At 41.7% G+C, this 24,438-nt stretch overlaps 1 protein-coding gene across 1 annotated transcript; it reads left to right on the top strand.

The window, feature by feature from the left end:
* Positions 1 to 4,045: 4,045 nt before the first annotated feature.
* Positions 4,046 to 5,751, top strand: LOC119622885 (ubiquitin carboxyl-terminal hydrolase 17). The gene is given in 1 exon segment (XM_037995559.2): positions 4,046 to 5,751. A coding segment is annotated over 1 exon segment (1,686 nt). The 5' UTR covers positions 4,046 to 4,062; the 3' UTR covers positions 5,749 to 5,751.
* The last annotated feature ends 18,687 nt before the right edge of the window (positions 5,752 to 24,438 follow it).

Raw genomic sequence — 24,438 nt, 5'->3', positions numbered from 1 at the left:
CTTTTGTTTGGCTATGCCCTCTCCCCAGAGGTGGAGTCTACAGAGGCAGGCAGGCTTCTTTGAGCTGTGGCGGGCTCCACCCAGTTCGAGCTTCCCCACCACTTTGTTTACCTACTCAAGCCTCAGCAATGGCGAGCGCCCCTTCCCCAGCCTTGCAGCCTCCTTGCAGTTAGATCTTGGACTACTGTGCTAGCAATGAGGGAGGCTCTGTGGGCGTGGGACTCTCCAAGCCAGATGCGGGATATAATCTCCTGGTGTGACGTTTGCTGAGACCCTTGATAAAGGACAGTGTTAGGGTGGGAGTAACCCAATTTTCCAGGTGCTGTGTATCACAGTTTCCCTTGGCTAGGAAAGGGAATTCCCTTCCCCCTTGCACTTTCTGGGTAAGGTGATGGCTCAACCTGCTTCGGTTGCTCTGTGTGCTGCATTCACTGTCCTGCCCCCCCTGTCCAACAAGCCCCAGTGAGATGAACCCGGTACCTCAGTTGGAAATGCAGAAATCACCCGTCTCCTGTGTCACTCACGCTGGGAGCTGGAGGCTGGATCTGTTCCTATTCAGCTATCTTGGAACTGCCTCTCATAGCTCCTTTAATGAACAAAAGGCTTTAGCTTAGATATCTTCCTGTTTGTCAAGTTTTTCTGATTTTGACTTTTCAAAATATGCTGTCATATACAAGAAACGCTTGGATATAAAATTCCATGAATATTTCTCTTTTCTTGCACTCATCACTTCGGTGGATGTCATCAATTAATCTCTGGGTTATAGCATGTTTTCTTGAAAGTGTTCTGTAGTCTATTTTGGGCATTGAGAATTTCATCAAACTTAAGTGAATATTTCTACAAATTGAAGGCATAGTCCCTTTTGATGCTTTATTATTTGCATATATTGCTTCCACAAGACCATTTCATGCAAAGACTTGTCTTGTCCTCACAGCCAGATCATTACAACGTGATATAGAATCAATTGGTCAAAAATGGTAAGGTTATCTCTGGAATGTCAATTTGACTCCATTGATCTCTCCATTTTAATTAAGACACAATATGCTGTGTTAATTACATAACATCGCTACACATTCTCAAATCAGAAAATGTAGTTCCAACTTCTTGTCGTTCAATCGTGGAAAGAATGATCTTATCTCCCAGATGCACATGCTTGGAAGTACTTCTCAACACACACACACACACACACAGTCACATCCAGACACAAAGATACAAATACACACACAGACACAAACTGTTTAATATGTACACAATTGTTAACTGGCATTGTTTTACATGAAATAAGGCAAATGTGTAGCCACTGTCCTAACCCAGTTCCACTCCTATCATATTTGCCCATAACACTGATTAGTAAATCTGATTCAACTGTTCTATAATCACAATTTAAGCTGCGTCCATTAAATTCCCAGAGGAATGCAAAAGGATACAACCTAAGACACAAAACTTAATTGACTGCTGATATTTCATTGGGAAATTGGGTAATTGATGGGTAAATGTAGTGGAACCGGTGGGTGGGCATTAGTTATATAAGGGGTGAAGCAGCAAGATACTTCATTATTAAAAGGTGTTTGAAAGAAATTGAAACACAGGAGTGTGTGTATTCAGCTGAACTAAAATTAGAAAACCCAGAAATAAATCTCACTTGGGGTGTAAAAAAATGGCATTAGGGGAGATTCTGGGTCAATCGTCCAACTGTGCAAACTGGATCTTGGAAGCAGGATCCCTTTCCTGCAATGAGACTTGTTTATTGGTGGTGGTGTTTCAGTGGAAACGATTTTGGAGAATGGCCCCTTCCTTTTGTGTATCTGCTGATTAGATTTCATGGCTGATTAGATTTCATGGGAAATCAGGGGTTTTAAACTCTATTTAAATGTTAACATAATTCATTCAAATGACAAAAAATCAACAGGTTCTTTGATGTGGAATCATCACAGATCCCTTTCTTCTTAGGTAGAGTTATTAAAGTTGACCTACCAGAGTGAAACAATTATGGAGAATGGCCCCTTCCTTTAGTGTATTTGCTGATTAGATTTAATGGTACATTTATCATTAGGTATAGTGATCAAAGTTGACCTACCCAAGAGCAGAGATGTCCAGGACAGAACTCAGGACTCTGTAGAATCACAGAATCTTGGGTGCAACACTGTTCAAGCACATAAATATGCTCATTCAGAGGGTTTCGGTGTGACGTGTGTGTGAATTGCAGTGTAATGAGCATGACACGCAGACAGGTTATCAAGTGGACTCACCTCAAAATCAGTTATGGGCATTACAGAACACTGATGCCAAGTTCCCGGATCCAGAGGAAAGAAACTCCAGCATCCTGTGTAAAGCCACGGCATCTGGATTTCTCATGCTTCTGGGGATCATGCTCCTGAAAATAGTGACTCCTTCCTCCTTGTGGAGCATCTTTCTCAGCAGCGCTCATTTCTTCTTCCAGGACTCTGTCCAACAGAAAGGGGAAGCCTTCTGATAGAGCACACCTGACCCATGAAAAGAAAAGGGAAAGAAAGGAGGCCAAAGGTCACACTCTCCTCATTCCACCATCCTCCCTAAAATCATCCTGATTTCATGGGCCCTGAGACCGGGGATGCTTCTGTACACCTCGAGGCCTTGCCGCCTGGCCTAAATTCTATTCTCTTTCTCATTATCTGAAAAATTTTAAGAAAATCCCTAGAGCCAGGATCTTTATTCCTAGTAAGCGAAAAGTCCCAAAGAAACACCCAAATTCTGTCCCTCTTAGTTTGGGAAACAAGTCTACCTTCATCAGCATGACATTTTCCACCAAATGTGGTAACTGCAAGTCCACCACACAATGCTTAACTGGAATTGGAAGCAACATCTCAGACGATGAAAAATACATGCAACAATCCCTAAGACAAATGGTTTATTTTTCCCTTTCTTACTAAAACAACCGCCAGTTTTAACAATGGTATGCAAATCTCTTTTAGACGCCCTGCTTTTAAATCTCTATGTTTCCTCCTGAGACAGGGACTCACTCCCATCACCCAGGCATTTACAGTGTTTAATTCTGGTTATATGCTATTCTCAAATTTACAACTATTTATTTCATCTCTCTCAAATGTTGATCCATTATCACATATGTATTAAAATATTATCTCCCATGCTGTGTGATATGTTGTTTTTATATTCATCCTTTCTTAAATGAACCAAAGGTTTTAGTTGGATTAAATTGTGATTAGTCAAGTTTTCTGATTTCATGATTTCTTAAATTGCGGTCATATGACCTCAATCACTGGAAATAGAATGTCATGAGTATTTCTCTTTACTTGCAATCATAAATACGGGGAATGTCATCAATTGGTATGTCGGTGATTGCACGATTTCCTGAAAGTCTTTCACAGTCTAATTTGGACACTGAGTATTTTGTCTAAGTTCAGTGCATGTTTCCGACACTTGATGCTTTATGATTTCGGTATATAGCTTCCACAAGAGCATTTCCTGCAAAGACATGTCTTGGTCCCCACTGGTAAGTCATCTCACTCGAACACAGAATCAATAGGCTGAACATGGAAAGGTTATCGCTACAATACTTATTAGACTGCACGGATTTCTTCTTTGATATTAAGGAAACAAATACACTGTGTTATTAACTGTACTTCATTGATGATTCTCAAGTCAGAAAGTACAGGTCTGACTTCCTGTCCTTCAATGCCTGAAAGGATGATCGTATCTGCCAAAAGCACATAGTTAGAAGCACATCGCAGCTCAAACACACACACACCCAGACATATAAACAAAAACAAAGAAACACTCACATGGGCATGATTCCGCATGCCCACAAGTTCACGCAAGCAAACACATACACACAAACACACACATTGTTTTGTAAGGACAGAATTATTCCCTACCACTGTTTGAAGTAAACTAACGCATTCCCCAGGAGTTTTAAGTGAACTCCCTGGGGAATACAAGGGGACACACCCTATGACTCATTCTTTAACTGAGTGCTGACATTGGATTGGTGGACCGCGTACCTGATGGGTGGGTGGGGTGTTCGCGGTAGGCGGGGGTGAGTTATATAAGGGCTGATGCAGCCAGATGGCGCGTCATTTGAAGACTCTCTCGGAAGAGATAGCGTCTTTCTGCAACGTGTGGTCCCAGCAGAAAAAGCTTGTGATCCTTGCTCCTGGCGACATGGAGGCCGATTCACTCCACTTGGGAGGTGAGTGGCAGTTCAACCGCTTTTCAAAACTCATATCTTCTCGGCCAGATGCAGCTTTTGCTGAAATTCAGCAGACTTCTCTACCTGAGAAGTCACCACTGTCATCTGAGACCCAAGTCAACCTCTGTGATGATTTGGCTCCTGTGGCAAGACAGCCTGCCCCCAGAAAGAAGCTTCCTCTCAGTAGCAGGAGACCTGCTGTGGTGGGGGCTGGGCTCCAGAATATGGGAAATACTTGCTACTTGAATGCTTCCCTGCAGTGCCTGACATACACACCACCCCTTGCCAACTACATGCTGTCGCAGGAGCACTCTCAACTTTGTCAGCGTCACAAGTGCTGCATGCTGTGTACGATGGAAGCTCACATTACACGGGCCCTCCACTGTCCTGGCCACGTCATCCAGCCCTCACAGGCATTGGCTGCTGGCTTCCATTGAGGCAAGCAGGAAGATGCCCATGAGTTTCTGATGTTTATTGTGGATGCGATGAAAAAGGCATGCCTTCCCGGGCACAAGCAGGTAGATCATGACTCTGAGGACACCACCCTCATCCACCAGATATTTGGAGGCTGCTGGAGATCTCAAATCAAGTGTCTCCACTGCCAGGGCGTTTCGGACACCTTTGACCCTTACCTGGACATCGCCCTGGATATCCAGGCAGCTCAGAGTGTGAAGCAAGCTTTGGAACAGTTGGTGAAGCCCGAAGAACTCAATGGAGAAAATGCCTATCATTGTGGTCTTTGTCTCCAGAAGGCGCCTGCCTCCAAGACGTTCACTCTACACACTTCTGCCAAGGTCCTCATCCTTGTATTGAAGAGATTCTCCGATGTCACAGGCAACAAACTTGCCAAGAATGTGCAATACCCTGAGTGCCTTGACATGCAGCCATACATGTCTCAGCAGAACACAGGACCTCTAGTCTATGTCCTCTATGCTGTGCTGGTCCACGCTGGGTGGAGTTGTCACAACGGACATTACCTCTCTTATGTCAAAGCTCCAGGAGGCCAGTGGTATAAAATGGATGACACCAAGGTCACTGCCTGTAGCATCGCTTCTGTCCTGAGTCAACAGGCCTATGTCCTCTTTTACATCCAGAAGAGTGAACTGGAAAGATGCAGTGAGAGTGTGTCAATAAGCAGGGAACCAGGAGCCCTTGGCGCTGAACACAAAGACAGGCGAGCAACGCAAGGAGAGCTCCAGAGAGAACCCTGCCTCCAGGTACCCGACTTGGAGGAGCACTTAGTGGAAAGAGCCACTCAGGAAAGCACCTTAGACCACTGGAAGTTCCTCCAAGAGCAAAACAAAACCAAGCCTGACTTCAACGTCAGAAAAGTCGAATGTACCCTGCCTCCCAACGTGCTTGTGATTCATCCATCAAAATACAAGAGTGGGATGAACAACCATCATCCTGAACAGCAAAGCTCCCTGCTGAACCTCTCTTCAAGGAACCTGACACCTCAGGAGTCCATGAACACTGACACACTCACTTCTCTGCAAGGGAGGACCAGGAGATCCAAAGGGAGGAACAAACACAGCAAGAGGGCTCTGTTTGTGTGCCAGTGATCTCAGGAAAAGTCTCCACCCAAACGCAGGAGTGCATGCGCACACAAACTGACACACACACACATACACGTACACACACACACACCCACGAGGGGGTTCACGCACGCACACACACACACCATCACATACTCAGTCAATCCGACATAAAGTAATGAGGAGCCCAGGTTTCTGTCTACACAAGAGGGACAACTGGATAGTGATGGCTGCGTTTCAGGATGAGCCCAGACATGGGAAACATCGAGTTTTGCCGTCGTGAGTCTTCTGAACCTGTGGGGGGATTGTCTGTGTGTTTGTGTTCATGGTAGATGACATTCAGTGTGAATTTCTGAATAGGACATATTGCGGTGTAGGGTTGCGCGTGAGGTTATTGCAGGGGACGGGGTTGACTATTTTCTCTTGGGGTGTGTTTCATTCGTCAGTTGTTGGTGAGCACCAGAAGTTGAAATTTTGCGAACGTGGGACTTCTGTGGATCCTTCTCCCTACCTTGAGTAGTAGAAACTGGAATGCATTTGAAGAGAGGAAGGGTGTTTTTCTTTTGAACCTGCCTCGCCGTTTTTACATTGCTTGTTGAATGGACCTCAGGCGCCCTAGGACTTGTGCCCTTGGTGGAACCCACAGAATGCTGGAAACAGACAGACAGACACACTTGCCTATTGAATGCTGTCCATTTCCAATGAATTGAAGCAGAAAATCATCCCACTGGTATGTGAGTCATTTGGAAGTAAGTCGTATTGATAATAAAGGAAATCAAACACAGGAGCGTGTGTGTATTCAACTAAAATAAAATCAGCAAGCACTGAAATAAATCTCATTTGGTGTGTATCAAAATGGCATTTGGGAGATTCCGGGTCAATCGTCCAGCTGCGAAAGGTGCATCTCTGAAGCACAGTCCCTGACCAGCAATGAGACTTGTTCATCCGAGGTGGTGTTGCAGTGGAAATGATTGTGGGAAATGGCCCCTTCCTTTTGTGTATCCACTGATTGGATTTCAGGCCCCGTTTCTCGTTCGGTACAGAGATCCAAGTTGACCAACCCGAGAGTAAAGATGTCCAGGGCATAACTCAGGGCTCCGTACAACCACAGAATCTTGGGTGCAACCCTGCTCAAGCACACAAATGTGCGTATTAACAGTGTCTCTGTGTGACGTGTGTGCAAAGTACAGTGTGATGAACATGACTGGCAGACAGTATGTTACCATCGTATGTCCCCAACCACCGGAAATAGAATGTTATGAGCATTTGTCTCTTCTTGCAATCATAAATTCGGGGAATGTCATCAATCAGCCGGTCGGTGATTGCATGATTACCTGAAAGTCTTTCACCGTCTAAACTGTGCATTGAGTATTTCGTCTAACTTCAGTGCATGTTTCCAACACTCGATGCTTTATGATTTGAGTATCTAGCTCCCACCAGAGCGCTTCCTGCAAAGACTTATCTTGTTCCCCACTGGCAAGTCATTTCACTCGGATATAGGATCAAGAGCCTGAACATGGAAAAAATCAAGAGGCTGGAATGTCTATTGGATTCCCCGGATCCCTACACACACACATGCACACAGGTGTACAGTCATTTCTACACAACATAATGTGGTCCTCAGGTTTTTGTCTATGTGAAAGGGACAACTGGTTAGTGATGGCCGCATTTCAAGATGATCCCATATCTAATATGTTGTTGTGGAGTTGTGAGTATTCTGATCATGTGAAGGGACTGTCTCTGTGCATGTGTTTTCACAGTAGATGACATCCTGTGTGAATATCTGTATACTACATTTTGAGGTGTAGGTTTTCCACTCAGGTTACTGGATGAATTTGAATTTATTGTTCTGTCTTGGTTTGTTTTGATTAGTCAATTGGTAGGCGAGAGTCGGTGAAATTTTGCTAAAGTGGGATATAAGTGAATCATTCTCGTGAATGTGAATAATTGAGACTGGGATGCATTTGTAACATTGGAAGGGTGTTCTTACTTTTTATTCCAACTTTTTTTGCATTTGTTTTCAACTGATCTCAGGTGCCCTGGGTAGAACCTAGGTAATTCTTGGAACAGACAAACAGATGCTGCTAATTTTATGGTGTGAGTTTAAGTTTAATTTAAAGGGAAAATTTTCTCACCAGTATGTAATTCATTTTCAAATAAGTTATACTTATCATCAATGGAATAATAACACAACACACTGAAGTGTGTGAGTATGAAACTACCGTCAAATTAGAAAGTTCTTAAATAAACTGCATTTCATGAGTAAAGGATGGAATTTTCGGAAATTCGAGATCAACCATCCAGCTGTGAAATCTGTGTCTTTGAAGCAGTATCCCTGTCCTGAGAGTTGTTTCTCTCTGGTGGTATTTCAGTGGAAACTAGTTTGGGGAATAGCCCCTTCACTTTTTATATTTGCTTGTTACTTTTCATTGTAAATCTGCGTTTTTAAACTGTATTTAAATGTTAATAGAATCCATCCCAATAAAACATAACCAACAGATCTTCTCATTTCTAACCATCACAGATCAATCTCTTGTTAGTTATGGTGATCAGTTTACTTACCTGAGAGTAAATGACACCTGGGCAGAACACAGGGCTCCATAGAAGTACAGAATCTTGGGTCCAACCCTGTCCAAGCATCAAAATGTGTATATTAACAATGTGTCTGTGTGAATTGTGTGTCAAGTAAACTGAGTTTAGTAAAACTTGCAGTAGATTATTAATTTGGCTCACTTTGTAATCAGCGAATGAGCTTTAAAGAGTATCAAGGACCAGTACCTACCCCCTAGAGATAAGAACTTCCAATGTCTTGTGTGAAACCATAGCATCTGGATTGCTCATGATTCTGAAGATAATTCTGTCCCCCATGGTTTCAGAATCACTGCAGGAGGTGGAAACAGATAACACATCCGTCCCTTGCTCTCTCTGCTCTCTTCACTCAGGAAAAGTCTCACTGGGACCAAGGAAAATCCTATGGTTTCCTAGGGAGAAGGATTTTTCTCAGGAGAGAAAATGCTGGCTCCTTCCTCCCTGTTGAGCCTCTTCCTCAGGATTGCCCCTTTGTCTCTCCAGGACTCTGTTCATCAGACCCGAGATGCCCCCTGGTTGAGCACATCTGGCCTATGAACAAATAAGGGGAAGGAATGGTTCCAAAGACTGTACTATGCTCACTCCACCATCCCCTCTGAAACTATCCTGACTTCATGAGCCCTGGGTCAGAAGCTGTTTCTTTATATCTCTAGGCTTTGCCTCACAGCCTAAATCCTGCCCCATTTCCTACATCTTGTAAATTTTGACAAAACCTGTAGAGTCTAGATCTTTATTCCTGACAGAGCAAAGGGAGACACACCAGAATTCTGTCCCTCTGAGGCTGCAGGACATCTCAGCTTCCATCAACATGAAATTTTGCATCAAATATAGTTACTGCAGGTCCACCTCACAATGAGTAATGGAAGTTGAGACAACATCTCAGACCCTGTACAGTTTTTGACCAAGCTCATTTAGTTTGGCAATGCTTTTACTCTATAAATCAGTTGTGAAAACACTTAGGATTCATGTTATTTAGTCTTTTAATCAGTCTGTTATTATTTTCAATGTATTTACTACACATTAGCTTAATATTTCTGATAAACTTTGTTGCAAAATTCTCAATATAATAGTGGCAAACCAAATCCAGCAATACATCAAAAAGCTTATCCACCAAGATCAAATCGGCCTCATCCCTTGGGTGCAAGGCTGGTTCAACATATGCAAATCAATAAATGTAATTCACCACATAAACAGAACTAAAGACAAAAACCCCATGATTATTTCAGTTGACTCAGAAAAGGTCTTTGATAAAATCCAACATTCCTTTATGCTAAAAACTCTCATGAAACTAGGTATTGATGGAGCATGCCTCAAAATAACAAGCGCCATTTATGACAAACCCACAGTCATTATCATATTGAACAGGCAAAAGCTGGAAGTGTTCCATTTGAAATTTGGCACAAGGCAAGGATGCCCTCTCACCACTCCTATTCAATATAGTGTTGGAAGTTCTGGCCAAGGCAATCAGGCAAGAGAAAGAATAAAGCATATTCAAACAGGAAAAAAGGAAGTTGGACTTTCTTTTCTTGCAGATGGCATGATCCTATATCTATAAAATCTCATCACCTCAGCCCAAAAGATTCTTAAGCTACAAGCAACTTCAGCAAAGTCTCAAGATATAAAATCAGTATGCAAAAGTCTCAAGCATTCTTATACGTCAACAATAGACAAGAAGAGAGCCAAATCACAAATGAATTCACATTTACAATTGCTACAAAGAGTATAAAATACCTACCTAGGAATACAGCTAGCAAGGCAAGTGAAAGATCTCTTCAAGGAGAACTACAAACCACTACTCAAGGAAATAAGAGAGGACACAAACAGATGGAAAAACATTCCATGCTCATGGGTAAGAAGAATCAATATCATGAAAATGGCCATACTTCCCAAAGTAATTCATAGATTCAGTGCTATTCCCATAAACTACCATGGACATTCTTTACAAAATTAGAAAAAACTTCAGAATTCATATGAAATGAAAAAAGAGCCCATATACCCAGGACAATCCTAAGTAAAAATAACAAAGCTGGAGGCATCCTGCTACCTGACTTCAAACCATATTACAAGGCTACAGTAACCCAAACAGCATGGTAGTGGTACAAAACAGACACATAGACCAATGGAATGGAATAGAGATATCAGAAATAAGACTGCACATCTACAACCATTTTATTTTGGATGAAAACAAACAATGGGGAAAGGATTCCCTATTTAATAACAAATGGTGCTGGAAAAACTATCTAGACATATGCAAAAAACTAAAACTGGACCCTTCCATACACCTTATACAAAAATGAACTGAAAATGGATTAAAGATTTAAATGTAAAACCCAAAACTATAAAAATCCAACTCCATATAAAAGTGAGCAAAAACTGGGTGCAGTAGCTCATGCCTGTAATCCCAGAAGTTTGGGAAGGTGAGGTGGGCAGATAACTTGAGGCCAGGAGTTCAAGATCAGCCTGGCCAACCTGGTGAAACTCAGTCTCTACTCAAAATACAATAAATTAGCCAGATGTGGTGGCAGATGCCTGTAATCCCAACTACTCAGGAGGCTGAGACAGAAGAACCACTTGAATCTGGGAGGTAGAGGTTGCAGTGACCCGAGATTGTGCCACTGAACTCCACCCTGGGTGACACAGCAAGACTCTGTCTTAAAAAGCGAAAATAAAAATATTTTTAAAAGTGGGCAAAGGATATGAACAGACACTTATGCAGCCAACAAACATATGAAAAAAAAAGCCCAACGTTACTGATCATTAGAGAAATACAAATCAAAACCACAGTGAGATGCCATCTCATGCCAGTCAGAATGGCGATTATTAAAAAGTCAAGAAACAACAGATGCTGGCGAGACTGTGGGGAAACAGGAACACTTTTACACTGTCGGAGCGAATGTAAATTCAAACGCTGTGGAAGACAGTGTGGTGATTTTTCAAAGACCTAGAATCAGAAATACCATTTGATCCAGCAATGCCATTACTGGGTATATACCCAAAGGAATATAAATTCTTGTATTATAAAGATACTTGCATGCATATGTTCATTGCCACACTATTCACAATAGCAAAGACATGGAATCAACCCAAATGCCCATCAGTGACAGACTGGATACAGAAAATGTGATACATATACACCATGGAATACTATGCAGCCATAAAAAGGAATGAGATCATGTCCTTTGCAAGGACATGGATGAAGCTGGAAGCCATGATTCTCAGCAAACTAATGCAGGAACAGAAAACCAAATACACATGTTCTCACTTATAAGTGGCAGATGAACAATGAGAAAACATAGACACAGGGAGGGGAACAACATACACTGGAGCCTGTCTGGGGGTGAGTGAGGAGGGAGTGCGTCAGAATAAATAGCTAATCCATGTGGGGCTGAATACCTAGGTTACAGGTTGATAGGTACAGCAAACCACCATGGCACACACTTACCTATGTAACAAACCTGCACGTCCTGCACATGTATCCTGGAACTTAAAATGAAATAAAATAAAATTTTTAAAAACTTTATTTTTTCTAAGTCGTGTTTGCAATTTTCAATGTGAACTTTCTAGTAGACATTTATCATATACAGAATTATATAGTTGATTTTTGAACAACTATGGGTCTGCCATTCTTTAAAATGCAAATTCTTTATGTGTGTGTACATGTACACATATGTGTGTATATATATTTGTGTGTGTATATATATGTGTACGTGCGTGTGTGCGCAGATAGATAGATAGATAGATAGATAGATAGATAGATAGATAGATAATGCTCCTGGTCTTCTGTTTGAGTAGGCTGAGAAGGAGGAGGGGGAGGAGTGATTGTTCTTGCAGTCTCAGAGGTAGCTAGGTGGAAGAGAATCTGTACAAATGAACACATGAAGTTCTCATTTGTAAGTGTGAGTTAAATAATTGTACACCTGGACATAGAAGTGGAATGATAGACACTAGAGATCTGGAAGGGTGAGAGGGTGGGAGGGGCAAATAATAAACAATGGTTTAGATATCTGGATTCCTTGATCCCAAATGGTGTACAATTATCTCTCTTTAATTTGTGTCCATTTACCAGCAAGTTTGAGAGGAGTGAGCCAAGCTCAGAAAGGCATTCAGCTCTAAAATCAGATGTGCATGGCAATGGGCAGAAGTACCCTCTCCCTTTCTCAGAACAAATCCAAGCTTCCTTTATACCCCTTACGTACAGGAAAGTTATGTTCCAAAATGTATTTCTGCTGGAGGCAAAACATTTTATATTTTATGAAAAAAAACAACTTGTAACTTGGTAAAACTTAGAAATTAATATTGGAAAAACAGTAGGGCACTCTCTTTGGGAGTTAATCTTTGAGACACTTCAGCAGCATATACAGCTTGTAATTCGTCCTGAGAAAATCCAGATAGTATAAACTTGAGAATGTTCATGAGGAACGGAAAAGTACACATTTACTCACATATTTTACATTAAAGTTTATCAAGGGTAGAAATTCAAAAATCTGTTTTACTATGAATGTTCATATGAAAGTACAGACATTCACCTAAATTTTCCTGAAATTATTTAAAAATTAATTTGTCATTGGTAACAGAAACTTCCAAACATCTCCATTTTACAAGTGTCATTATCCATATTTTCTCTAAAATATTCAGAAGTAGAAAAAAATATATAGATTAAAATAGCTCATATTTTTCAAATTTAAAATAATTGTTCAGTAACTGGGAAGAAAGGTTTACACAAATTGGAAATTCTGTATGTATATAGAAATTAATAAGATGAGAAAATTATGGCAAATAGTAGGGGGCTTCAATAAGTTCATGCAAAATAACAATTATGAAAAAACTATGCATGAACTTTTAGCTTTTGCATCAAAACACAAATACGCTAGTTTATTTTAACTTTTTTTTTTTATTTTTGAGACAGGGTTTCACTCCTCTCACCGAGGTTGCAGTGCAGTGGAGCAATCTTGGCTCAAAGTAACCTCTGCTTCCCAAGCTGAAGCGATTCTCCTGCCTCAGCCTTCCAAGTAGTTGGGACCTTGTCTGGTTAATTTTTGTATTTTTTGTAGAGGCTAATTTTTGTATTTTCTGTCGAGGCAGGGTTTTGCCATGTTGCCCAACCTCCCAAAGTGCAGGGATTACAGGCGTGAGCCACCATGCCCGGACCTGTTTTAACATATGTGAACAGGATTTAAAACATCAGTCTGAAAAGAGCCACATGAATTCTGCCGAACTTGAATTCTGCCAAACCTGAAATAAGAACAAACATCAAATTTATGGTGAAGCTGGAGTACAAAAACGGCGAAATAAATTATTCTTTATGAAAAGTCTATGGGAAAAATGACCTGAAGGATCAGTCGTTTACAAACGGATACCTGATTCTAAGAAGAGGTAAGACAATGTTGAAAATGAAGCCCACAGAGGAGGGGCATCCATTCCAATTTTTGAGAGAAAAAAAATTGTTTCTATGCCCTAATTGAGGAGAACTGACAATTAACGAGAGATATTATAGCCAACACCACAGACATCTCAATTGGTTCAGCTTATACAATACTGACTATAATGTGAAAGTTGAGAAACTTTACATTTGATGAGTCCTGAATACCCTTGTGCCTAGATCAGCTATGGACAAAAGTAGAGCTATTAGTGACTATTTTGAACAAGCAGAATCAAGATCCTGAAGCATTATTTTGAAGAATTATAACAGGGAGTGAAATTGACTTTATCAATAGGATCCTGAAGGCAAAGCACAATTAAAACAATGGCTACCAAGAGGTAGAAGTGCTCCAGTCAAAGCAAAAGCAAACTTCTCAAAAGCAAAAGCCATAGAGGTTTTGGGGATGCTCAAGGCATTTTGCTTGTTGACGTTCTGTAGGATCAAAGCACCATAATATTTGCTTAGTAGGAGAGTTCTTAGAGAAAATTAGCAAACACTTTTGCAGAAAAGTGCCCTGTAAAGCTTCACTAGAGAGTCCCTCTGCACCACAACAACACTTCTGTTCCTTCCTCTCGACAAACACCAGTAATTTTGAAAGAGTTTTCATGGGAAATTATTAGGCATCAACATTACAGTCCTGATTTGGTTTCTTCTGACCTTATTTTTCCTAATCTTGAAATAACTGTAAAGGGCACCCATTTTTCTTTAGTTAATAGTAGAAGACTGCATTGACATGGTTAAATTCCCATGACCCTCAGTTCTTTAGCAATGGACTGAATGGTTGGGATCATCCCTTAATGCAGTGTCTTGACCTCAGTAGAGATTATATTGAGAAATAAAGTTGATATTTTTATTTTTATTTTTAATTCCATTTTTCACTGACATTTTTAAATCCCTTCACAATTCGCGTTTGTCCCAAAGGTATTTAAATTTAGAAATCATATCAAGTGAGGTTGGTGCCACAATGGCCGAATAGGAACAGCTCCAGCCACCAGCTGCCAGCGTGAGCAACACAGAAGATGGGTGATTTCTGCATTTCCAATTGAGGTACCGGGTTCATCTCACTGGGGCATGTTGGACAGTTGGTGCAGGACAGTGGGCGCAGCCCAACGAGTGAGAGCCGAAGCAGGGCAAGGCATCGCCTCACCTAAGAAGTGCAAGGGGGAAGGGAATTCCTTTTCCTAGTGAAGGGAAACTGTGACACAGAACACTGGAAAATTGGGTCACTCCCACCCAATACTGTGCTTTACCAAGGGTCTTAACAAACAACACACCAGGAGATTATATCCCATGCCTGGCTTGGAGGGTCCCAAGCCCACAGAGCCTCTGTCATTGCTAGCACAGCAGTCTGAGATCTAACTGCAAGGCGGCAGTGAGGCTGGGGGAGGGGTGCCCACCATTGCTGAGGCTTAAGTAGGTAAACAAAGCAGCCAGGAAGCTCAAACTGGGTGGAGCCCACTGCAGCTCAAGGAGGCCTGCCTGCCTCTGTAGACTCCACCTCTGGGGACAGGGCATAGCTAAACAAAAAGCAGCAGAAACCTCTGCAGATGTAAATGTCCCTGTCTGACAGCTTCGAAGAGAGTAGTGATTCTCCCAGCATGGAGGTTGGGATCTGAGAACTGACAGACTACCTGCTCAAGTGGGTCCCTGACCCCCAAGTAGCCTAACTGGAGAGCCTAACTGGGAGGAGCCTACCTGGAGCGGACCTCAAGCAAACTCCAACAGACCTGAAGCTGAGGGTCCTGACTGTTAGAAGGAAAACTAACAAACAGAAAGGACACCCACACCAAAACCTCATCCATACATCAACATCATCAAAGACCAAAGGTAGATAAAACCACAAAGAGGGGGAAAAAGCAGTGCAGAAAAGCTCAAAATTCAAAAAATCAGAGCACCTCTCCCATCCAAAGGAACGCAGCTCCTCACCAGCAACAGAACAAAGCTGGATGGGGAATGACTTTGACAAGTTGAGAGAGGAAGGCTTCAGTTGATCAAACTTCTCAGAACTAAAGGAGGAACTATGAACCCAGCACAAAGAAACTAAAAACCTTGAAAAAAGATTTGACGAATGGGTAACTAGAGTAACCAATGCAGAGAAGTCCATAAACGACCTGATAGAAATGAAAACCATGACACAGGAAGTACATGACAAATGCACAAGCTTCAGCAACCGACTTGATCAACTGGAAGAAAGAGTATCAGAGATTGAAGATCAAATGAATCAAATGAAGCAAGAAGAGAAATTTAGAGAAGAAAGAGTAAAAAGAAATGAACAAAGCCTTCAAGAAATATGGGATTATGTGAAAAGACCAAATCTACATCTGATTGGTGTACCTGAAAGTGATGGGGAGAATGGAACCAAGTTGGAAAATACTCTGCAGGATATCATCCAGGAGAACTTCCCTAACCTAGCAAGGCAGGCCAACATTCAAATTCGGGAAATACAGAGGATGCCACAAAGATACTCCTCAAGAAAAGCAACTCCAAAACACATAATTGTCAGATTCACCAAAGATGAAAAGAAGGAAAAAATGTTAAGGGCAGCCAGAGAGAAAGGTTACATTACCCACAAAGGGAAGCCCATCAGACTAACAGCAGATATCTTGGCAGAAACTCTACAAGCCAGAAGAGAGTGGGGGCTGACTGTCAACATTCTTAAAGAATTTTCAAACCAGAATTTCATATCCAGTCAACTAAGTTTCATAAGTGAAGGAGAAATAAAATCCTTTACAGACAAGCAAATGCTGAGAGATTTTGACAACACCAGGCCTGCCCTACAAGGGTTCCTGAAGGAAGTACTAAACATGGAAAGGAACAAACAGTACTAGCCATTGCAAAAACATGCCAACATGTAAAGACCATCGATGCTAGGAAGAAACTGCATCAACTAACGAGCAAAATAACCAACTAACATCATAATGACAGGATCAAGTTCACACATAACAATATTAACTTTAAATGAAAGACACAGACTGGCAAGTTGGATAAAGACTCAAGACCCATCAGTTTGCTGTATTTAGGAGACCCATCTCATGTGCAGAGACACACATAGGCTCAAAATAAAGGAATGGAAGAAGATCTACCAAGCAAATGGAAAACAAAAAAATGGCAGGGGTTACAATCCTAGTCTCTGATAATACAGACATTAAACCACAAAGATCAAAAGAGACAAAGAAGGTCATTACATAATGTAAAAGGATCAATTCAACAAGAAGAGTTAACTATCCAAAATATATGTGCACCCAAATACACGAGCATCCAGATTCATAAAACAAGGCCTTAGAGACTTACAAAGAGAGTTAGACTCCCACACAATAATAGTGGGAGAATTTACCACCCCACTGTCAACATTGGACTGATCAACGAGACAGAAAGTTAATAAGGATATCCAGGAATTGAACTCAACTCTGCACCAAGCGGACCTAATAGACGTCTACAGAACTCTCCACCCCAAATCAACAGAATACACATTCTTCTCAGCACCACATTGTACTTATTCCAAAATTGACCACATAGTTTGAAGTAAAGCACCCTTCAGCAAGTGTAAAAGAACAGAAATTATAACAAACTCTCTCTCAGACCACAGTGCAATCAAACAAGAATTCAGGATTAAGAAACTCAATCAAAACCACTCAACTACATGGAAACTGAACAACTTGCTCTTGAATGACTACTGGGTACATAACAAAATGAAGGCAGAAATAAAGATGTTCTTTGAAACCAATGAGAACAAAGATAGAACATACCAGAATCTCTGGGACACATTTAAAGCAGTGTGTAGAGGGAAATTTATAGCACTAAATTCTCACAAGAGAAAGCAGGAAAGATCTAAAATTGACACCCTAACATCACAATTAAAAGAACTAGAGAAGCAAGAGCAAACACATACAAAAGCTAGCAGAAGGCAAGAAATAACTAAGATCAGAGCAGAACTGAAGGAGACAGAGACACAAAAAACCCTTCAAAAAATCAATGAATCCAGAAGCTAGTTTTTTGAAAAGATCAACAAAATTGATAGGCAGCTAGCAAGACTAATAAAGAAGAAAAGAGAGAAGAATCAAATAGATGCAATAAAAAATGATAAAGGGGATATCACCACCGACCCCACAGAAATACAAACTACCATCAGAGAATACTATAAAAACCTCTACGCAAATAAACTAGAAAACCTGGAAGAAATGGATACATTCCTGGACACATACACTCTGCCAAGACTAAACCAGGAAGAAGTTGAATCCCTGAATAGGCCAATAGCAGGCTCTGAAATTGAGGTAATAATTAATAGCCTACTAACCAAAAAAAGTCCAGGACCAGAAAGATTCATAACTGAATTCTACCAGAGGTACAAAGAGGAGCTGGTACCATTCCTTCTGAAACTATTCCGATCAATAGAAAAATAGGGAATCCTCTCTAACTCATTTTATGAGGCCAGTATCATCCTGATACCAAAGCCTGGCAGAGACACACCAAAGCAAGAGAATTTTAGACCAATATGCCTGATGAACATTGACACAAAAATCCTCAATAAAATACTGGCTAACCGAATCCAGCAGCACATCAAAAAGCTTATCCACCATGATCAAGTGGGCTGCATCCCTGGGATGCAAGGCTGGTACAACATACTCGAATCAATAAACGTAATCCAACATATAAACAGAACCAAAGACAAAAACCACATGATTATCTCAATAGATGCAGAAAAGGCGTTTGACAAAATTCAACAACCCTTCATGCTAAAATCTCTCAATAAATTCAGTATTGATGGAACGTATCTCAAAATAATAAGAGCTATTCATGACAAACCCACAGCCAGTATCATACTGACTGGGCAAAAACTGGAAGCATTCCCTTAAAAACTGGCACAAGACAGGGATGCCCTCTCTCACCACTCCTATTCAACATAGTGTTGGAAGTTCTGGCCATGGCAATCAGGCAAGAGAAAGAAATAAAGTGTATTTGATTAGAAAAAGAAGAAGTCAAACTGTCCCTGTTTGCAGATAACATGCTTGTCTATTTAGAAAACCCCATCGTCTCAGCCCAAAATCTCCTCAAACTGATAAGCAACTTTAGCAAAGTCTCAGGATACAAAATTAATGTGCAAAAATCACAAGCATTCTTATACACCAATAACAAACAGAGAGCCAAATCATGAATGAACTCCCATTCACAATTGCTTCAAAGAGAATAAAATACCCAGGAATCCAACTTACAACAGATGTGAAGGACCTCTTCAAGGAGAACTACAAACCACTGCTCAATGAAATAAAGGAGGACACAAACAAATGGAAGAACATTCCATGCTCATGAACAGGAAGAATCAATATTGTGAAAATGGCCATACTGCCCAAGGTAATTTATAGATTCAATGCCATCCCCATTAAGCTATCAATGACTTCCTTTACAGAATTGGAAAAAAACTACTTTAAAGTTCATATGGAACCAAAAAAGAGCCCGCATTGTCAAGACAATCCTAAGTCAAAAGAACGAAGCTGGGGGCATCACACTACGTGACTTAAAACTATACAGCAAGGCTACAGTAACCAAAACAGCATGGTACTGTTATGAAAACAGAGCTATAGACCAATGGAACAGAACAGAGCCCTCAGAAATAATACCACACTTCTACAACCATCTGATCTTTGACAAACCTGACAAAAATAAGAAATGGGGAAAGTATTCCCTATTTATTAAATGCAGCTGGGAAAACTGGCTAGCCATAAATGAAAAGCTGAAACTGGATCCCTTCCTTACTCCTTACACAAAAATTAATTCAAGAGGGATTAGAGACTTAAATGTTAGACCTAAAACCATAAAAACCCTAGAAGAAAACCTAAGCAATACCATTCAGGACATAGGCATGGGCAAGGACTTCATGTCTACAACACCAAAAGCAATGGCAACAAAAGCCAAAATAGACAAATGGGATCTAATTAAACTAAAGAGCTTCTGCACAGCAAAAGAAACTACCATCAGAGTGAACAGGCAACCTACAGAATGGGAGAAAATTGTGGCAATCTACTCGTCTGACAAAGGGCTAATATCCAGAACCTACAAAGAACTCAAACAAAATTTACAAGAAAAAAACAAACAACCCCATCCAAAAGTGGGCAAAGGATAAGAACGGACACTTCTCAAAAGAAGACATTTATGCAGCCAACAGACACATGAAAAAATGCTCATCATCACTAGCCATCAGAGAAATGCAAATCAAAACCACAATAAGATACCACCTCACACCAGTTAGAATGGCGATCATTAAAAAGTCAGGAAACAACAGGTGCTGGAGAGGATGTGGAGAAATAGGAACACTTTTACACTGTTGGTGGGACTGCAAACTAGTTCAACCACTGTGGAAGACAGTGTGGCGATTCCTCAAGGATGTAGAACTTGAAATACCATTTGACCCAGGCATCCTATTACTGGGTATATCCCCAAAGGATTATAAATCATGCTGCTATAAAGACACATGCTCATGTATGTTTACTGCAGCACTATTCACAATAGCAAAGACTTGGAACCAACCCAAATGTCCATAATGACAGACTGGATTAAGAAAATGTGGCACATATACACCATGGAATACTATGCAGCCATAAAAAAGGATGAGTTTGAGTCCTTTGTAGGGACATGGATGTAGCTGGAAACCATCATTCTCAGCAAACTATCAGAAGAACAAAAAACCAAACACCGCATGTTCTCACTCATAGGTGGTAACTGAACAATGAGATCACTTGGACACAGTAAGGGGAACATCACACACTGGGGCCTGATGTAGGGTGGGGGGAGGGGGAAGGTATAGCATTAGGAGGTATACCTAATGTAAATGACAAGTTAATGGGTGCAGCACACCAACATGGCACATGTATACATATGTAACAAACCTACACATTGTGCACATGTGCTCTAGAACACAAAGTATAATAAAAAAATCATATCAAGTGTGAAATAAAGAAAATTATATATAGAGAGGGAGAACAGAATCTATAAATATGCATATTTGTGTACATCCATCCATATACATACATATGTGTGTGCATGCAGTAATTTTATTCTCCTAAAGCAATGCCTCTGCCTTCCACCCTCACTGTACATGTACTAGTCCTGTGATGTCCCTAGAACTGAGAACTTGATTTCCTTCTCTGCCTCCCACATGAACAGGGAATAGAAATGGAAACTACACTCTGTGGTTACTGTTGTGAAAATACATGTCCCCCACAGGCTAGTTTTGCATCTTACATTCCAGTTCCCATTGTGAAAAAAGCAAGCAACAAACAAAAACTACAAAAGAAAAACTGAAATATTTGAAAGTCTAGAACCACAGAGGTTCCGGATTCACCCACCACCCACAGTGACCTCCGCCGCCCTCCAGACCTGAGGCAGTTGCGCCTGAACAGCCTGCCTCTTCACCATCCATGAAAAGAGGTGACCTTAAACTTCAATAGATTTTACTCTGTTCAAAAGGAACCAGGTCAACATTCAAAGTCAGTGGTCTGGCAACTCTAAACTTTGGCCAGAAAGTATTGGAAACATTGAACGTGCAGTGGATGAAGCAGCCTGGCCCCACTGCACACAACACACTCGTGGGGACTCAAAGGAGGATACTCAACATCCGCTGAGTGGAAGTGAGGACAGACCCAGAAACATGGGGGGTAGGGGGGGTCAAACCAGGAAGGCTCAGGCCCTGACCTCCTCCTAGGCCCTGCCCCTCCAGAACTTGCAGTTTTTTCTGACCCGGAAGTGGATTTCACTGATGGAAAAGAAGTTCAGTATTTCTGGTCCAGCCCAGTAAGCTGTTCCCGTCGCCCAGCCTTCCACACCCCTGCAGACGTCACAATGCCTACTCCCACTAACCCCACAAGGGAACCATGCATCTCCTAGAGACGGTCCTTGGCCTGCAACCCCGCGATGGGGTCCAGGGTCTGTGTCCATTTCTGGTTAAAATTGCTCTAAGGCTGGTCACTGTCTTGGCCTTCCCTGCTTCCCCTCTGTTTACTTCTCCCCTCCTCACCCCATATGAAGCTTTTACTCAGGAGATGGATTATCGCCCCTCTTGGAACATCAAGGACACCACCAGGACACCGCACTGTCTCCTTGACCCTGGGATTCTGCAGACCTCAGTCTTCCTCCGAGGTCCCCTCACTCCCCACCTCATTTTTTCCATCCTTCTGGGGCCTGGGTCTGCTATACCTCAGGCTTTCTCTTCACAGTCACAGACAGAAGGAGCCCCCTTCATCCTTGGGTTCTGGCCACAGTTCACCTGCTGCAGGACACTCAGTGGCTTTCAGTAGTTCATCCAGACATCCAGATGGAAGTGGGATTTCCTGGAAGAAAAGCAGGACCCCAGAATTACACTGAATTCTAACACAAGAGCCCAGAGTCCCCTTCTGCAGGAGACATTAAGCTGCAAACACTATATAGGCACTTAATGCTCAGCTGCCCTTTTAACATCTGGTCCAGTTGTATCCCTCCTCCTTGGAATATCTCAGAAAATATATCTCCACCTAGAGTTGTTTAAACGCATCATCCTATGTGATTCCAGACCATCGGGGGTACAATGGGTCCTCACCAGAAATTCCACTCTGCTTGGAAGACTTAGAAAATTCTGAGGCTGCTCAGAGGGTCAGATTCCCATTTCTATGTTCCAGAAAAACTTCAGTCTTCCCCGGACAAGTGAGGAAACAGAAAATGTCTAGTCTCTGGCACATCTTTTGCAAGCAATGGCGGCTCCCAGGAACCAAAACTATCAATGAATATATTTTTGAGACTCTGGTCAAAAGAAGAGTCATTCTGCAATTTCAGGTAGGATGGAGTGGTTCTGTGGCTCCTGAGGTGATTTTGAAAAGATCTAGACCCTCACAAGAACCATGGAGGACATTTCTGGCATTTCCAGACCAGGAGGAGTGACTGATGGACCTCCAGTGTTACTAGGAAAACGTTTTGTTGGACAGCTTTGCTTTGGCTTTCAGGCCTTCACATAGGTTGCTTAGATCATGGAAGTGCTTCTGCATTTCTGCATAGGCTCAGGATGCCTTCTCAAGTCGTCCCTGCAATTATGAGACAGTTTCTGTCTCCAGAGGTCACTTAGAATAACACAAGAGGCTTCACCTTCAAAGGGACACCAGACAATATAGCCACAGTTCAGTGAAGATTATCTGTGTTTACATACCTGTAAAGTAACACTCCTAGTTACTTCCATTAACGTGGACATCTTTCATGAATACAGAAACTCTAGTGATTGTTATATAACAGCTGCCACAAAAATTAACCAATAAAAATAAATGATAAATGAAAAATATTTAACAATTATGATAGTGAACGCAATGACCTAAATAGTAAGAATTTGAATACTGGTGACAATATGAACATAAGGATACAAAAATCAATGTGGAGATTCTCCTAAATATATGAAAAGTTCACAAATTGGGTCCTCCTTGTGTAATTTGGAGTCAGAGTCAAAGAATTTCACTATGAAATGTGTTCCATGATGGCAAACATGAGAAACAGGTGAAAGGAAAGCAAGCCACAGGAGAGCATGGGCTAATAGGACCACTTGTGTGCAAACCTCTCTAGTCAAGGACTACCAGCCAGAGGTGAAGAGAGTTTGGCTTGTGTCTTGCCTACCACTGGGCACACAAAAGCTTTCAGTAGTGCAACCAGATGGCTGGTTTGGCCTGGCTCCCTGCAAAGAAGACATGGATCTCATCCCCACCAGCCCATCAGTCCTGGAACTCAGAATCCTACATGCAGTAAACATGAAGCTCCACCTCCATAGCTGACTTCACCTCCTTACTGTCCTTCTGCCATCTGGTGTTTCAGGTGCTCTCCAGATCTGGACTTCTTGGCTCCCCTACCTTTATCAAGTGAAGTCAGGATGTATCATTCTCAGAGTTCTCCTGCCAGTCCAAGGTGAAATTCACCAATACAGGCATACCCTGGATGGACTTTCTTGGAATATTTAGAAAACAATGAGTTTGCTCAGGGGTGATGTGAGCTCTAGGAGTAGAGTTACAGTCTCCCATGGAAACCTGAGAGGACTTAGAATAGTCCCAGAGGCCTAAGCAGTCCAATCTGTCCTAGAAACATCAAGAATGATATACTTGGTCTTCCTGAGGCTCTAAACTTTTTCTAAATAAACTCAGAGGTTACAGAACTATTTTTCTTTCAGGAACTGAAGTGGAGTTATTTGCCTTCTGCCAGCATCTCACTTTTTTTATTTTCTAAGTCAGCTTTGAGCCCAGAAGTAGATATTCCTTGTATTTGATTTACACAGGGAGCTTCCTAGAATGCCCATGCGTCTGGATACTTTCTGCATTCACTCAGGTATTCACAAAATGCTGCAGTTCTGCTGAAAATCTATGAGATGACCATTTGATCACCTGAGCAACTTTAGAATGTGTCTTCTATGGAAGCCCTGGAGCCTCCCTTCTGGTATTTCATCCATTGCTGGTACTAAGTACCCAGGGTGAAACCCTCCGTCAGACATTTTCAGCAATTCCAGTATGAAGATGGCACTTACGTGATGGGGCTCAAGAATCAGATGGTAGAAGACCAGCCAGGAGGTGAAGTCTCAGTAGGCTTAGGGGCTTAATGTTCGATGCACACCAGACTTCTGAGACTCAGGAAGCGGGTGTGGATCTGTCTGCCCAGTGCTTCTCATCTACAGCCTGGACCAGCCATTTCTTGGGGTGAACTACTGAAAGTTTTTGTAT

Source organism: Chlorocebus sabaeus, chromosome 17 (assembly GCF_047675955.1).
Source record: "Chlorocebus sabaeus isolate Y175 chromosome 17, mChlSab1.0.hap1, whole genome shotgun sequence".
Classification (NCBI taxonomy): domain Eukaryota; kingdom Metazoa; phylum Chordata; class Mammalia; order Primates; family Cercopithecidae; genus Chlorocebus; species Chlorocebus sabaeus.
This window is presented reverse-complemented; position numbering and strand designations above follow the sequence as displayed.